Source organism: Homalodisca vitripennis, unplaced genomic scaffold (genome assembly GCF_021130785.1).
Source record: "Homalodisca vitripennis isolate AUS2020 unplaced genomic scaffold, UT_GWSS_2.1 ScUCBcl_2703;HRSCAF=7720, whole genome shotgun sequence".
Classification (NCBI taxonomy): Eukaryota; Metazoa; Arthropoda; class Insecta; order Hemiptera; family Cicadellidae; genus Homalodisca; species Homalodisca vitripennis.
In genome coordinates, this window is record NW_025778845.1 from 408 (window position 1) to 16,161 (window position 15,754).

The window sequence follows — 15,754 nt, forward strand, 5'->3', positions numbered from 1 at the left end:
TTAACACTTAGAGTGCTAATCCCGTAATTTTACGGAACAGCGAAACTTCTGAAGAATGCTAATCCCGTAGTTTTACGTGGTTGTCATTTCAATTGGTACTATATTACATTGTCCGTATTTAAACGGGTTTTGCCTACTCTACAATGTTATTTGGGTTTTTAGTAATACAATTCACCACTAGAAAGCGTCAGATGTATTTAATGAGCTTGATGACAAAGCAACTTTGGTCGCTTTGTTTACGTGCAGCTGACGTGACGTTCGTTGCAGCCGGCAGTCGATGTCGCAATCATGGCTTCTCGCAGCTTGAACGGCGGCGTTGCGATCAGTGATTTATTAGATGAAGATAGTTTTATTGTTGTTGATAGTATTTTTGACGATTCTGATATTGATTCTGATTTCATGGAAGAAGATGAGACACAATTTTTCAGGTAAGAATAAGTCTATTTATCATATAAACATCAGTCTAAAACTTTGGTTATGTTATTGTTTTCGTGAATCAAACTATAATTAGTATTATAATAAATTAACTTTATTCAACTAATATTCTATTCATATGAATAAAATGAAAATATATTCATATTTTACATAGTATATTATTATGTTAAAGATGCTGAAAACGGTACTGACGGCGAAAGTAATACCGACGCATCAATATATCGGCATAGTTTTTTTGTCAAAAAACTACAAAATATAAAAACATGATTTGTATTATTCAAAGGATAGTTTATATTTGTAAATGGGTCATTGTAAATAATTGTATATATGCTTAGTTAAGTTTGTTAGATAAAAAAACTCTAAAATTTTTTTTTTCAAAAAATATGTTTTTCAAAAACATTTTTTATGTGTAGTTTTTTAAAATAACACCAACAATCTCACGTTAAAAGAAAGACGAAAGTAAGCTGAATTAAGACATGTAAGTATTTTTCTTATACCTTAAATACTTTTTTTGTAATAAATTTTTGAAAACCACCAAAAACGCCCAGCATTCTACAGAGTTACATGTTATTTAGGACCAGCACTCAAAGTGTTAATCTAACTGTGGGCGTGATAAATGAAAGTGGTATCCATAGGACTTGTTGAAATGGTTTAATTGTGAAACGATACAATTAACTTAAAGTTTACCTGTCTAATATTACTTTTATTTTTTTATTTATCTCAACTAACTATATTGGGGCAGGTGCACTGTCTAGCAATAACATTGCTTCAATTTTATAATATGTATTGTTTGATGCAAAGGGATGTTTCATTTATTAATTCTAAAGACATTGATACGGATTAAAAAAATAAATGATGATGATAATAATGAAAATGTATGGAGAGGAACTATTAATAACTTTACTATAATAGTAAAGATCTATATTTCCTATTTTATGTGGTTAGAAGAGGTAATATGCCAAATAATCTATCCTTTACTTAAGTTTGACTAAAAGATTTCTTAAAAGTGAAGAAAGCACTTGCGTCAACAACTTACTTCGGAATAAAAATGAACGTAATTGTCAACAGGTCACTTCGGCACTAAGTGGAAAGTGAACTGGAGCTAAACTCAACAATCACATTAAAACAGAATAGAAACAAATAATGCAATTTGACTAAATATGAGTTAAAAATTAGTTTAACAGTTAACAGCACGTCACCAGCTAATAAATTATGTAAAGTACAAACCTCTCTGGAGCGCATCAAGTACCGCACAAGTCGTCCCTTGAGCACAGCGAGAGTCTGATTGTCGAAGTCCAGGGGGCTGATGCCAGTAACAGAGTCCACCAGCACCTGCCATCGGCCCATCTCATTCTCCAGCGTCCGGATTTCCTTCTTGGCCCGCCTAGCAACATAAGGACAATCATTATCTCATTGTGATTTCAGCTCAAAACTTATACGCTAAGTTCAAATCTTCTACAATAAGTAGTTCAGAAATAATTAAGAATTTTAAAATAAAGGTTTGAGTAAATACTAAATAACTAATGCTTACAATTATAGCATTAGGAATGTATCCTTATCAGGTGCATAGAACATTCAACATAGTACCAACATGTTTGTATTGATAAGGGCCATTTTTTATTATTCTTATTATTTTTTAATGCAATCACTTGTCTTAAAGTTAATAGCTTTGAAAATTTTTAACAGCTGTCATTTTCTTTCTGTAACTTATATTAGTTTCAAACTTTTATCTAATATCCATACAGAACTTGGATGAAATTGAAGATCTTGAAACATCTCTCACCTTGGCTGCAGAAGCTGGAAATGCGCTTTTAGCTGAGAATATTCAACTAAAGCAGGAACTATATGAGCTGACACTTAAAAACTCTCAATTAGTGAATAATGAAGACAAAATCTTAAAACTAGAAAACGAAAACGAAGCTCTGTTGAAACGCAATGCAGTTTTAACTGAAATGCTACAGGAGGTGGAGGTCCAACTGGTCAAGGAAAAAGATCTTCAACGTACTCTGAGGCAAATGTGTGAAGATCAGGATAGGGAAATGGAAGCTGCCCTACTCACCTTTGAAAAGGAAAATGAAAATCTTAAATTAGCATTACAGGAAGTTAGACAAAATAAACACAATGTAGATGAAACAAGAAAATCATTCAAAACAACTGAAATACAAACGGATAACTCAGAATTTACCTCTCAAGACCTTTCTTTACCCCTAATACTTGACGTGGCTCAGCTGAAGGCTCGCCAAGAACTTATGGAGCGATCTTTTGAAGTACTCCAAAATCAACTTCAACTATTTAACAAACAAAAGCCTACAGCGAGCCCACTGAAGCTTACACAGAACACACCCTTCATCAATAGAAAGTCTCAGGTTAAATCCAATTATTTAAACGTAAGTGGAAAAACCCATCAGGGCAACATCAACTCAATCACAGGTAAAAAGAAAAACATGTTTAGTGTCTCCCTTCAAGTGGTGAAAGCAGCCGCAACGTCAAAAATTCTACAACCCAAACTATCAACTAACACAACTGTAGAAAAAGAAAGTAGACATCTACCACTTGGTTCCCACTTATCTGGCAAAAAATCATCCATCCAGCGCAGTACATTACAACCAGTAAATTGCCAAACGCCTCTGATGGAGTCAAAACATTGCCTCAGCGAGGATGAAGGCTATAATAAGATTGTAGTAGTGGCTGAAGTACATAGGCCACCTAACAACGAAATAAACAGTGCAGGAAACCTCACGAAAACCCCAAAAAATCTTGATACCATGCAGTCTGTCTATGGAAGTAGGCATTCAGTTTTTCCATCAAGGGCTGCGGCTGATGCCAGTGTGGACCAGAAGAGTTTTTTATTGATAAGCCAGAAGAAAAATGCAAAATGGAAAACAGGCCAACTGAAATATGTCTCAAGAGTGTTCATAAACTCAGCTTTAAAAAAACATTAATTGTCCACCAAAATGTTGACCGTCTCAATAACAAGATTGAGAGACTAAATCACTTTCTGACTCTAACGAAACCTCACATAACTGTTCTTACTGAACACGGCCTAACTCCATCCTCCATTGCCAACACAAGACTTACAGACTACTCACTGGTGGCTGCCTTTGGCAGAAGCAACCACCAGAAAGGAGGTGTAGCCATCTACAAACTCAATAGCCTGGCTAATACAGTTGAGAGTCTGAACATCGAGGGACTTAGCACAGAACTAGTGTGTGAAACAGCGGCAGTAAAACTATCAATCAGTAGGGGACGACACTTGTACATCATTGGCATTTATCGACCTCCAAGTGCTCCACTTCAAAGTGCACTTGATCTTCTGTCCAGTATTCTAGACACCATCCCTGCAAATAACGGTGGCATATGTATTGTTGGGGACCTCAATGTAGATGGCTTGGAACACTCAAACAACAAAAACGACAATATTAGTTTGAGGGAAATGTTGGCCACCTACAACATTAATAGATTTAATTTTCCACCTACAAGAATCACCAAGATCTCCAGAACATCAATTGACATTGTGGGCACTAATCTCAACAACCGTATGGTTCATGTTGACGTGATAAACAACGGGATCTCCGATCACACTGCGCAACTAACAAGTATTGATGTCCAGTCCAAAATAACAAAGAACTCCTCATCTTATAGACGTCACTTCAGCACACAGAACCTAACAGCACTTAAGAATCTTCTAGCTGAGCAAGACTGGCTTGAGGTTTACGACACTGAAAGTGCTGATTTAGCATACAATAGCTTCATTAACACATTACTCATGGCGCTGAACACAACTTGTCCCTACAAGCTCACCCGAAGAAAGCAAAACAAAAGAGGTATTACTGACCTAGAGTCCGAAGAACTAAGGAAAACATTTATTAGAGCCCAAGAAAGGTTTATCATCAGTGGCACTCAAGAAGACAAAATAGATGCTTCCCTGAAGAAAAAGGAGTACGACCTGAAGCTTAAATTGATCAGACAAGAAGCCAGTGAAGACCTTATATCAAATGCCACAGATAAGAGTAAAGCAATATGGAGCATCATTAATAGTGAAAGAGCACCACGCAGAGAGGACAGGAACATGGATTGGGAGTTGGAGATCATGGGGAAAACTACCCAGGACATCAATAGAGTAGCAGACCATTTTAATGACTTCTTTGTTAATGTTGCGGATGCCACAATCAGAAATGCTAGCCCTGTTGACGGTACAATGTCTGTTGTAGGTACCATAACTGATCATAGGCCCAACATAATACTCTCCATTTTTCAGCCGACAAATACTGAAGAGGTAATTAAGACCATTAAAGCACTGAAACCAAAGCTTTCTACAGGGTTCGATGATATCCCGCCCAAGTTGTTAAAGATCTGTAAAGAAGAAGTCTGCTTGCCACTAACAAACATAATAAATAAATCCCTAGCCCAAGGTGTTTTTCCATCAAAATTAAAAATTTCAAAAGTGCACCCTCTTCACAAAAAGGGAAGTAAAAAGGAATTACAAAACTATAGGCCAATATCACTTGTCCCGGCGGTATCCAAAATTATCGAGAAAGTCTTGTTATCCAGACTACTAAACCACCTACAGCAAAATTCTCTTATTCGCAAAAACCAACATGGTTTAATTTCTGGAAGGTCAACAACGACTGCCCTGGTGGATCTGGTTGAGTGCATTATTGACAGTTTGGAAGCTGGAAATACTGTGGTCAACGTATTCCTAGATCTTAGTAAGGCCTTTGACTGCCTCGACCATGGCCTAACAGTAGAAAAACTGAGATCACTGGGAATAACAGACACAGCCTTGAACTGGTTTGGAGATTACCTTCACGACCGCAAGCAAATAGTAGAGCTGAAGCAGCTCAAAAATGGACAAACAAAAACAGCCAGATCATCTCCCCTGAGAGTAAATAGGGGTGTTCCTCAAGGTTCGGTACTGGGTCCAGTGCTGTTTGTGCTCTATACTGAAGACCTTACTAGATACTTAGAGGCCTTCTGCCTCCCTATCATGTATGCTGATGACACCGTCCTGATCACTAACAACAGATCAGTTGAAGCATTGGAGATATTAACCTACATTGCGATGAATATGGCACATGAATATTGTATTAACAACGACCTTGTACTTAATGAAGACAAAACAAAACAACTGTCAGTAGGGCGACATAAGAATGATGTATATGACCTACCCAACTTACAATCTGTAACATCCATTAAACACCTGGGTTTAATCTTGGATGACCGGCTCTCATGGCGTAGCCAAATCGACTCTTTATGCCAGAAGCTGAGTTCCTATTTGCTCTGAAAAGAGTCAAAGCGACCTGCACCAGTCCAGCAATTAAAACTGCCTATTTTGCTTTATTTGAGACCCACATTAGGTATGGGATCATTCTTTGGGGTGCCTCCTCTGCCAGTAACCTCCAGCGGGTGCTGGTACTCCAGAAGAAGGCAGTTAGGTGCATGGCCAGTCTTCAATATCGTGAGAGCTGCAGGATTGCTTTTAAGCAATTGGGAATTTTAACTGTGACATCTTTATACATAATGGAAGTCATCCTGTATGCCAGTAGCCTTGGGTTGCCCAGGAACGCCAATGCTCACAACCACAACACCAGATTTGCGGATGATTTTGCCCTTCCAGCACACAGAATGAGCCTTTTCGCCATGAAACCGTCCTACGCTGGTGCAAGGCTGTACAATTTACTACCACCTGAAATCAAGAAGGGGAATCACATTTCCTTAAAGCAGAGACTACGTAGCTGGCTCATCTCCGAAACCATCTACAGCCTGGAGGAATTTATTGAGAGAGCAAGGAGTGCACATCTCAGATGAACTTTTCCAAAATTGCTCTACTTATCTCTTCTAAAGTTTATTTCTGAGTTATAACTGTTTTAAATATTTGACGCTATACTGTTCTTTACGATCATGTAAATAAAGAGATTTGTCTATAGTCTATTGTCTATGTACAATAATAAGATCATTAAACTTGCAAAGTTTCAACTTGATATCTCAAACGATTTTATAGGTACAAATGAATTTCTAAAAAACACCTACAGCCAGACAGACAAAAAATTAAGCAAGATAGGGCTATATATTATATGATGAAATTTGTTTGTTTTCACCTGTATTATTTTAATATAGTAAGGTGGCATGTTTCAAAGGAGGCCTCTTGGACCACTGCCATATTAAGTTAGACATAGAGGTGGCAGTTAAGGTGAATGTGACCCACAGGGTTCCAGAATTCACCAACTGGAGGGGATACTGAGTGTCCCTAGCAGAAGAGCTGGAGGAAATAGAACCCTATCAGAAAAATTAATTTGAACTAGAAATGTCAACTCAATTGGTAGAGCAAGCTATCATAAAGGCCTATGAGAAAAACTGCCCCCTTAGACAAAACAGGCTAAAGAAAGATGTGCCTTGGTGGACTATGAGATAAGAATCACTCAAAAGCAAAACCCAAAAACATTTAAAATGGACAAAAAGGACAGGTGACTAGATCCAATACCAATATTCCCTAAATGAATACAATTAAAGAAATTTTTAAAAATTAAAAAAGAAGTTAGAAACATTTTTGCAAAAACATAAACAGCCTACTAGAAGCTGCCAGGCTTCATAAAACTCTCCAAATTCCAATTGATCACTCTAACTCTCCAAGATTCTTAGTAAAGGCTAATGGAGGCCTTACGGTGAACAAGAAGGAGACTCTAGAATTGTTGTTGGAGACACACTTTCTGGGCAGTCTCTTGACTCTAAATGAGGATTTTTATTCTCTAGCAGGGGAGAGATCTGGTCAGGAGGTTGCTAAATCCAGACAATGGCCAAAATAATTTTTACATCTGAAAGGATTAACTTAAATGAGTAATAAGATCATTTAAGCCATTTAAATCTCCTGGGGCAGATGGTGTTTTACCCGCCCTTCACCAAGAAGGGTTGGATATTCTACTAAATACACCGACTATTATGTTTAGAAGCAGTTATGCCCTAGGATTCATTCCAAAGAACTGTAAGACGACACTTGTGGTGTTTGTGTGAAAAAATAACAGGGATCCGTCTAAACCCAACTCGTACAGACTTACAAGCCTAACCTCCTTCATAGTAAAAACTATGGAAAAAATGATAATTAATAGACATAGGGGGCGGAACCTTACGGGTATACCCACTCAGTCTATATCAACATGCATACGTGGAAGGTAGGTCAACTATCACCGCTCTCCACAGGTTAGTGGACACCTTCAAAGAAAAAGAAGCCCTAGTCAGTGTCTTTATTGATATTGATGGAGCTTTTAATCGGGTAGCCAATCCATGGAGGCAGCTTTGAAACAGTTTGGAGTTCCTCTAGATGCTGTCAAGTGGATAGTAGCCCTCCTAAAAAGTAAACAAGTTACAGCAAAGATCGGGGATGAATCGGCCACTATCACGGCCCAGAAAGGCTGTCCCAAGGGAGGGGTTCTGTCTTCCCTCCTCTGGGCGATGGTGGTTGACAACCTCTTAACAAAAGCAGAAAAGAGAGGAATAATTCTATAATGCTATGCTAATAATCATGAGACTGAAATGATAACCAACGTATTAGAAAGTATTAGAAAGTATGGTTAAGAAATATTTCTTTGAAAAACCATACATACTGTCTATTGAAGATAGGAAAACATGGAGTATAAAGGAGGCCTATCCTACTAAAGGAGTCCAGAAGTTCTATACAAATGATTCACACCTTGACTCTAGGGCAGGATTTGGTATTTACGGACAAGGAGTTAACGTAGCTGTGCCCCTGAGAAAACATGCCACAGTCTTTCAAGCAGAGGTTATGGCAATAGAATCATGTGCCAGAAGACTAATGCAAATGAGGCCAAAAGGAGCAGAATAGTTAACCCTCTCTGATATCCAGGCTGCACTAAAGGCAAATGACACTTGCTTGTTTGACTAAAAAGCAGTTCTAGTGTAACTGGCAAAGAAGAACAGAGTTACACTCGGTTGAGTGTCAGACCATGAGGGCATTCATGGAAACAAAAAAGCAGATACCCTCGCCAAAATAGGTACATAATCCCTACTGGTAGGGCCTCAAACAGGCTATGGAGTAGCTTTCTCCTACAGCAAAACTCTCATAAAAGATTGGGAAAAGAGGATAAGATCCTTTTAACTGGAGTAGGGCCTCCGGATTAAAACAATCTAAATATGTTTATATCTCCTTATGCTAAAGGGTGGGCATCTCTCCTAGAACAAAGTAAGGAGGATATAAAATTGATATTAGGGATGTTGACAGACATGGTCCCCTTAGAAAACATCTTATAAGGGTGGGTCTTAGTAAGACTGATAAATGCAGACGCTGTGGAGAAGTAGAAGAATCAGCAGAACACATATGGCTAAACTGTTCTGCCATATTTAAAAGTAGGAAACAATTCCTAGAGCATACCTTCTCAGCCCCAAGAACAGGAGCCCTCAAACCTTATTGGCATCTGTAAAAGATTCTGAGGGCACAAACATAAGTAAGAGGGGCACAAAGGTCCTTTTAGGTCTACGTGCGGAAAATCCCATCTCTATCCCTCAGAAAAAAACTGTCAACTGAGTGTGTCGGATCGACATTATAATGTCGACTAATACTATGGAATTGATTTGGACCAACATTATAATCTCGATTGCCAGTCTAAGAGTTAATGGTAAAAATAGGATTAATCTAATCATGCAATTATTGTTACAATAAATACAGTATAATTGTAATATTTACAGAGGATACCAATATAAATGCACGCAAAAATAAAAATTAAATGTAATAAATTAAAGTGTATGCTGTCGGCCTGGGAATTTCAAAGAAGTGTTCAGGACTACATCAGAGAGGAAATTAGAATGGGAGTAGTCATACAATGTATTGATCATATTTATGTAAAGAGTAACCATGTATGTACATATAGGATAGATAAAAACTAAAATATTTAACACGTTCGCTACCGAAATGTAAAAAATTTGTTCATTAATATGGACCGGCTGGCACACATATGTGCCGGCTAGTTCATTCTCATAGACCGATGGCACATATTTGTGCCGCTCGGTACAGTTCCAGTGGACCGACGGCACATATTTGTGCCAGTGTAGTCTTATTAAATAAAAGGCTGTGGTAACGATCGGTCTATTCTTTCGACTTCATTCTTTCATATCGGTCTACAGGGATGTCTGGCACATATTTGTGCCGCTTGGTCTCTCGGTATGTTCACAATTTCTTCCTTGGTGCAGTTGGCTAACCTGCCTTGCTTTTCGCCCAGTTAGCATTGCATCAGCTGTAACAGTGCGCGGCAAAACGAGGTCATTAGTCACAGAGCAGAGCTACAGGATGTTTGGAAAGGTTATGTTGTGCTTTCTTTTGTTGTAAAAGTTTAGTTTTTTGGATTGTGAGTGGTGATTTTACATAGAACGTTAGTGTGAGTGGTTGAAAATGGACAATAATAGAAAAAGAAAAGTGGATCATGATACAAACAATAGACTAGTGGTTACAAATAGTGAAATTGACCGCGCTTTGGACAGATCTAGTGATGATGATGTACGATCTTTGAGTTCACTTTTTTCATCAGATGGGGCCAGTGAGTACCAACCAAATTCTGATAGTTTTTGATGACAGCAATAGTCATAGTAGTGACGATGAAGGTAGTGAGCTAGTAGACTGTGATGAAAATGTTGATAACATTGCTTTAGCAGACGATCCGAACGTCCGTTTAGTCATTGATGGAGTACATGCAGAATATCAAAATAATAATATCCCTTGGACAGATACCAATAATGTTCCTCCTCCTCTTGTTTTCGCAAGAAATGAAAAAATAAATTTTGACACTACTGATCCAATTATAGTCTTTTCAAATATATTTGATGATGATCTCTTGGATAAAATCGTCTCTTGGACAAACAAGAAAGCAAACACTATTCGAGGTGGCCCTGTTAACAGACATGCCCCTATAAACTATTGGACAGATTTGACAAAAGAAGACCTAAAAAAGTTTTTAGGCTTGACAATGTTAATGGGTACAATAAAATTTCCATCGATCAAACACTATTGGTCTAAAGATCCTGAGTATGAGCACCCTGTTTTTGGCAACACCATGTCGCGTAATAGGTTTGAATGTATACTACGTAGTTTATGTTTCTATGATCCCGAAACTGACCCCATAGGTCACAGAATGCACAAAATAGACCAAGTGCTAAATCATCTCCTTGAAAACATTAGGAAGGTTTACAGTCCTGGCCAATTTCTCTCTCAGGATGAGGCCATGGTTTTGTTTAGAGGACGCTTGTCGTTCCGGCAATATATAAAAAACAAGGCGCACAAATACGGCATAAAGCTGTACAAGCTAACAACTTCAGATGGCTTTGTATTGAATATTATTATTTATCAAGGCAAAGGAACACTTGTTGACCCAATGAAAGGACACGCGCATGAAGTTGTAATGAAATTGCTTGAAACTTATATTGATAGGGGTCATATTGTATACCTCGACAATTTTTACAATAGCGTGGACTTGGCTGAAAATCTCATGAAACATCAGACTGGTATGTGTGGCACCTTGCGAGCCAACAGGGCTGGGAACCCCCCAGAAGTTATCCAACCTAAATTGAAAAAGGGAGAAACCATTAGCCGCCAAAGAAACAATGTAACTGTAATGAAATGGCGTGACAAGCGCAATGTGATCACTATTTCAACGACACATGGCCCTCAGATGACGGACGTGACAAATAAAAGAGGTGAAGTAACTAGAAAACCCTGCATGGTTGTGGCTTATAACAAAGGCATGAGTGGCATAGATCGTTGTGATCAGATGCTCTCATATTACTCCACACCCAGGAAATCTCTCAGATGGTATATTAAAATTTTTTTCCACCTAATGGACGTTTCCATATGGAACAGTACATACTTGTTCAACAGAGTTTCAGGGCTTCCTCGAAAGTTATCCTACTTGCTGTACAGGGATATAATTATAAAGAATTATATCCAATTGGAACCAGTACAATGCTCTCTCAGCCACCCAAGACGCTCAGGTCAAAAAAGCCATGACCCAGTCAAATTGAACAAGAGGCTACGGTGTCATGTTGTAGAATAAGACAGAAGAAGCGGAAAACAACTTTCTTCACATGTTCCAGCTGCACAGATGAAAAGGACAAGAAATTCGGACTCTGCATGCCAGAGTGTTTCAATGAGTGGCACAAGTGAAAAACTAGAACAAAATGTGTATTACCTAAGACATTTTTAGTTCCTAACTGTTTTATGTCAAAGATTAAAATGTAGCCCATTACCTAAATGAAGTTTATAAATAAGAGACATTTGTGTGAGTTTTTTTATAACATATTCTGCTATTTCCAAAGTGTTTATCCAAAGATCTTGTTTTAGTTTGTACAATACACATAACTACTATATCAACACTCGTTTTTATTATTTTCCCAATGTGTCCACACACAGTCATGGCAATTTTTACTTGATTTGCAACTAGAAAATGATTATATTTGAGGTTAAGCCTAAGCCTAATTTGTTGCTACAGACCGACCGGCACATATATGTGCCACTAGCCAAAATGTATACAACGTTAAAAAGAGGATGTGGAATCAAGTTTGCCTAAGGCTATAAAATGATATATAAATTGATTTGAATAATGTTGTACTCTTGGGCTACGGTAATGACCACACTACTTTGAGCTGGTCTGTGAGAAGTGCCCAACTCATACAATGGTGGTCTATTTTGATGGACCTACCGGAACATATATGTGCCGGTTGGTAGCGAACGTGTTTTAAATTGCTAGATGAAAGAATAGACAGACTGAAAATTGCTTAAAAACAAAAACAAAAATTGTATAAAATAAGGGCTGAAGGAAACTGACTAGATGAAGATAAATTACATAAATATGAACAGTGAATTTGTTAATTTGAAGGATTAACCGAGAAATTTTCAGAAGTATATGAATCAGGTAGTTTAAAAAAATATTTCACAATATGGAGAACTGCAACGGGCCTAGTAACAGATGATAAAAGAGCTAAACCAAACTGGATGGATGACTATTCATATAACCTCACTATAGAAAAAGATAGGCATTTAGGAGATGGAAGAATGATATTGCTAACAACTCAGGTTATTATACAAAACATTGAGGATTAAGGTCAATAATGAAATCAATATCAAAAAGAACCAACACTATAAGCAACTATTTTTAAGAATAAGGGAAAACACATAAAAGTGTACGATAATATTAATATGCTCCTTGGCAGAAGGAAACAAATAATGTCGACACACCCATTTTGAAGGCAATGGATAAAACTATAAATGAGTCTGATTTGTAATTACAATTTTATTAGCAATTCGCACAGGGATATGCCGACTATTTGATGGAGAGTGCTGTTAGCCTAAATTACAACTATATTCATCTCAAATAGACAGCCTTCAAGGAGATAAAACCCTAAGAGCTCTCTATTCCAAGTAATTTTTATATAACTAAGGTCACACCATTGATAATGGAAAGGCAAATGAACATGAATAAAGCTCCAGAATCTGACAACATTAGAATGAAAAACATTAAATTTATAATAGAAGAAATCTTGGAAACAATGACAAAACTAATTCATTTCAAGGTTTGATCAAGAACTTTCCCAGAATATATGAAAACACCACCCTCAGTCAAACAGTGTTAATTTATTGATCATGGTGATTTATGTAAATATATGATGTTATTTGTGAATCTTGTCAATAAGTTGTGTTTAACTTGAAAAGACCTTGTATTTTTAAAGATTTGTTAGTTTAAATAAAAAAAATAATAAATACACCCGAATATTCTGAAAGTCACTGACTGGTTTGATTTGTTCCAATATAGAAGGTGAATATGAGTTCCAATATAACTACCGGTCTGCAAGGCTCAAGTCCTGTTCCAGAACCACATCCCATACAACTGCCAGCTCTGTCACTGAATGGTTTGATTCGTTCATAATATAGAAGGTGAATGTGAGTTCCAATATAACTACCAGTCTGCAAGGCTCAAGTCCTGTTCCAGAACCACATCCCATACAACTGCCAGCTCTGTCACTGAATGGTTTGATTCGTTCATAATATAGAAGGTGAATGTGAGTTCCAATATAACTACCAGTCTGCAAGGCTCAAATCCTGTTCCAGAAGCCATATCCCATACAACTGCCAGCTCTAAGTCACTGAATGGTTTGATTCGTTCACAATATAGAAGGTGAATGTGAGTTCCAATATAACTACCAGTCTGCAAGGCTCAAATCCTGTTCCAGAGCCATATCCCATACAACTGCCAGCTCTAAGTCACTGAATGGTTTGATTCGTTCACAATATAGAAGGTGAATGTGAGTTCCAATATAACTACCGGTCTGCAAGGCTCAAACTCCTGTTCCAGAGCCACATCCCATACAACTGCCAGCTCTAAGTCACTGAATGGTTTGATTCGTTCACAATATAGAAGGTGAATAGAGTTCCAATATAACTACCGGTCTGCAAGGCTCAAGTCCTGTTCCAGAACCACATCCCATACAACTGCCAGCTCTAAGTCACTGAATGGTTTGATTCGTTCATAATATAGAAGGTGAATGTGAGTTCCAATATAACTACCAGTCTGCAAGGCTCAAATCCTGTTCCAGAGCCATATCCCATACAACTGCCAGCTCTAAGTCACTGAATGGTTTGATTCGTTCACAATATAGAAGGTGAATAGAGTTCCAATATAACTACCGGTCTGCAAGGCTCAACTCCTGTTCCAGAACCACATCCCATACAACTGCCAGCTCTAAGTCACTGAATGGTTTGATTCGTTCACAATATAGAAGGTGAATGTGAGTTCCAATATAACTACCAGTCTGCAAGGCTCAAATCCTGTTCCAGAGCCATATCCCATACAACTGCCAGCTCTGTCACTGAATGGTTTGATTCGTTCACAATATAGAAGGTGAATGTGAGTTCCAATATAACTTACCGGTCTGCAAGGCTCAACTCCTGTTCCAGAGCCACATCCCTTGCATCTGCCAGCTCCGAGTCATTGATTGTCTCCTCAGCATCGGAGAACGTGAGGACAGTGGCATCTTCGCGAGGTAGAGGCTGAACTAAACAGTACAATATTTTGTGAGGGAACTTTGATGACTGATAAAATACTACAGAATTAAAAGGGAAATAATAATACAGCACAAGAATAGAAGTTCTGCTACTACCAATCATAAATATCACTATTTGGTACAGGTTCCGTTATTCTTCTTGGCAACTCCATCTCTCTTATCTTCAAGAACACAACATCAATCCTTCATCCTTACTTTTCTCCTGCACTTCATCTATCTTGAGGTATCCAGTCTATATGTCCACTCCATCACAATAATCTTCCCAACAATTTATCTATCCTCCATAAACATTTTTACATGATGAAATGGTTTCAAAACTTTTGTTTCAAATACTATCTTGTAATGAATCTCATCCAATCTATTTTAATACCAGTACTGATAAGGGAGGGAAAATAAGACTTTGATTTATTGTCTAATTACTATTATAAGGACCAATACAACTTATTCAGCAGCACAAATTGCTACATGATGTTTCAGAGTTTGATCTCCTGTCATTGAACTATTTGACATAGAGCATTGCAATAAACTGTAACCCTAATAGGGGAACTAGAAAAAACTGTTTCAATGCTTAGAAGGAAAACTAAAAACCAAAACTCAAAAACAAGTATTCTGAAACACACTACGACTCAAACTACCTCATCTACTCAAGATAATCAGGCAACTGAAGACAGTTCCATTTATTTTCAAAGTTAAAATGTCTGATATAAAAACAAAATTTGAACGAATAGAGATAGCTATTAATAGCTTGACCTCAAGATCCAGTCTAACATTTAGTGAAAAACTAGAAAACATCCTGAAATTACTTATGACAGAGCCAATCCAAACCTTCACTTCAGGATCCAGCCAAACCTGTAAACAAAAACTACATATACCCCAGAAAACCAGAGGTAAACATGTTTAGTTTTCAAGTGGCCACAGCTGCAGATAAAGCAAATTCCCTGAAGCTTTAAGTACTTAATCCAAAATCAAAAATAAGCAATGAAAGCTTGGAGGACTTCTTCTAAAACACACACCTTCTATAAGGAGCATAATAAAACATTATGACTATGGGAATAGTGGTAATCTGTCATGGATTAACAATTAATTTGCCTTAGCTTCAACAAATAATCAGTTACAGCTGCCTATCTCCCCTAGCAATATAAGTTGCCAGCATCTTCAAACATACAACCCATTTTTTAAATCGTAAATCAATGACCCAAACTACAAAATAACTTCCTCAAACCATACACATAAAGTACAAAAACATAATTCCCTTAGAATTTTT

General features: G+C 37.5%; 1 protein-coding gene across 2 annotated transcripts in view; it reads right to left on the reverse strand.

Moving 5' to 3' along the window:
* Positions 1 to 1,500: 1,500 nt before the first annotated feature.
* The window catches only part of LOC124372183 (microspherule protein 1-like), a 35,225-nt gene continuing 20,971 nt past the window's right edge, over positions 1,501 to 15,754 (reverse strand). For both annotated transcript variants that reach the window (XM_046830549.1, XM_046830548.1), the window contains exons 6-7: positions 14,355 to 14,481; positions 1,501 to 1,819 (exon numbers count right to left, since the gene is read on the reverse strand). In XM_046830549.1, coding sequence (XP_046686505.1) covers positions 1,516 to 1,819; positions 14,355 to 14,481 — 431 coding nt within the window. In that variant the 3' untranslated portion in view covers positions 1,501 to 1,515. The remainder of the gene's footprint in view (positions 1,820 to 14,354; positions 14,482 to 15,754) is intronic.